At 61.8% G+C, this 1,697-nt stretch overlaps 1 protein-coding gene across 1 annotated transcript in view; it reads left to right on the top strand.

Annotated features, from left to right (window-relative positions):
- FOXO6 (forkhead box O6) overlaps nucleotides 1–1,697 on the top strand; it is a 33,859-nt gene that overhangs the window by 29,514 nt on the left and 2,648 nt on the right. Inside the window, exon 2 of the mRNA XM_027905158.1 lies at nucleotides 1,610–1,686. Within this exon, the coding sequence (XP_027760959.1) occupies nucleotides 1,610–1,686 (77 nt within the window). The remainder of the gene's footprint in view (nucleotides 1–1,609; nucleotides 1,687–1,697) is intronic.

Raw genomic sequence — 1,697 nt, 5'->3', positions numbered from 1 at the left:
TTGGTGGCTGCTGGCGAGGAGCCAGCCTGGGAGCAATCTCCAAATAAATGAAGTGCAGAGAAGTAAGCCATTACATAATATGATAGATGAGGCTGGAGCTCACTCTCCTCTTCATTAGTATTCCACTGTACACCACAACAGCACCAAACTTTCTCCCTGGCACGGTGGGTTCCCCCCCCTCCCTGTCCCTCTGTCCCTCCTACAGCTGGGCAGGATCAGGGAGCTGCCTCCCCCCTCCAGCAGCCCCTGCCCAGCCCTGAGCCACGGGCAGTGCTGGTGGAAGGGTCTCTACACTGATGCTCTCCCCTGGGCTCTGCATCTTGCCTTTGTCCTCTGGCCCCCAGGGAAACTGAGGCACAGGGAGCTGGGGTGGCATCCCAGGAGCTGCACATCAGCAGGGAGAGGCAGGTGTCAGGATCTCAGAGCAGTCTGGGTTGGAAGGGACCTCAAAGCTTATCCAGTTCCACCCCCTGCCATGGGCAGGGACACCTTCCATCAGCCCAGATGGCTCCAAGCCCTGTCCAACCTGGCCTTGGACACTTCCAGGGATCCAGGGGCAGCCACAGCTTCTCTGGGCAACCTGTGCCAGGGCCTTCCCAACCTCACAGCCAGGAATTCCTTCTCAATCTCCCATCTCTCCCTGCCCTCTGGCAGTGGGAAGCCATTCCCTGTGTCCTGTCCCTCCATCCCTTGTCCCCAGTCCCTCTCCAGCTCTCCTGGAGCCCCTTTAGGCCCTGCAAGGGGCTCTCAGGTGTCCCTGGATCCTTCTCTTCCCCAGGGGAACTCCCCCAGCTCTCCCAGCCTGGCTCCAGAGCAGAGGGGCTCCAGCCCTGGAGCATCTCCAGGGCCTCCTCTGGATCTGCTTTAGCAGGTCCTGTGCTGAGGGCTCCAGGGGACAAGATCTCACTGACACGGTGCCAACAGGTTGCTTTGGGCTGTGGTGGTGCTGGTGTGCCCTGCACAGGCTGTGCTCCTACCCCCCTGTGCTGAGGAAGGAGGGGAGCACGTCCCACATGATTCCAGGCAGGGGAAGGGGCTTGGAGTCCACTCCAAAGGGGATCCCTCTGCCTGTGGAGCTGGTGGAGAGTGTGCTGGAATCCTGGGATCCTGCAGAGGTGCAGGCTGTGCTGGGAGCATCCCATAGGATCTGCTGGGGCTGGGAGAACACCTGGACCTGTGCATGGTCGTGATTCTGCCTCTGCATTTGTTGCCTCCTCACCTTGTCCCTCCCCAGGCTCCTACCAGGGAAGCAAGGTCCCCTGAGACCTGGCCCTGCTTGCTGCAGGTCCCTGGGACAAAGGGACACCCCTGTCCCTGCCATGGCAGTCACTGCAATAACTCAGAGCTGGTCGGTGCAGCAAAGGGCTGTGACCACGGGCTCCTGGAAACGGGATGCCTGGCACTGGGATGCCCAGCAGGGCTATGGGAGGGACCCACCAGCTGAGCCTTCCCGATCCCAACCCCTCTGGGTCAGACATCCACAGCGTCCCAGGGAATGGTGCTCGGTCCCCCACGATGCCCTGTGTGCCCCCCAGCCCTCTGGGCGTCCCTTCCTTCCGGGGTGCTGGAGCTGCTGCTGACCATCCCCCTGTCCTTGCTGTCCCCGCAGAACTCCATCCGGCACAACCTGTCCCTGCACACCCGCTTCATCCGCGTGCAGAACGAGGGCACCGGCAAGAGCTCCTGGTGGATGCTGA

This window comes from Empidonax traillii, unplaced genomic scaffold, assembly GCF_003031625.1.
Source record: "Empidonax traillii isolate 1590-97213 ecotype Southwest subspecies unplaced genomic scaffold, ASM303162v1 scaffold1126:size462002, whole genome shotgun sequence".
Classification (NCBI taxonomy): domain Eukaryota; kingdom Metazoa; phylum Chordata; class Aves; order Passeriformes; family Tyrannidae; genus Empidonax; species Empidonax traillii.
Note: the sequence above shows the minus strand (reverse complement) of the source record. Positions and strands in the feature narration are given on the sequence as shown.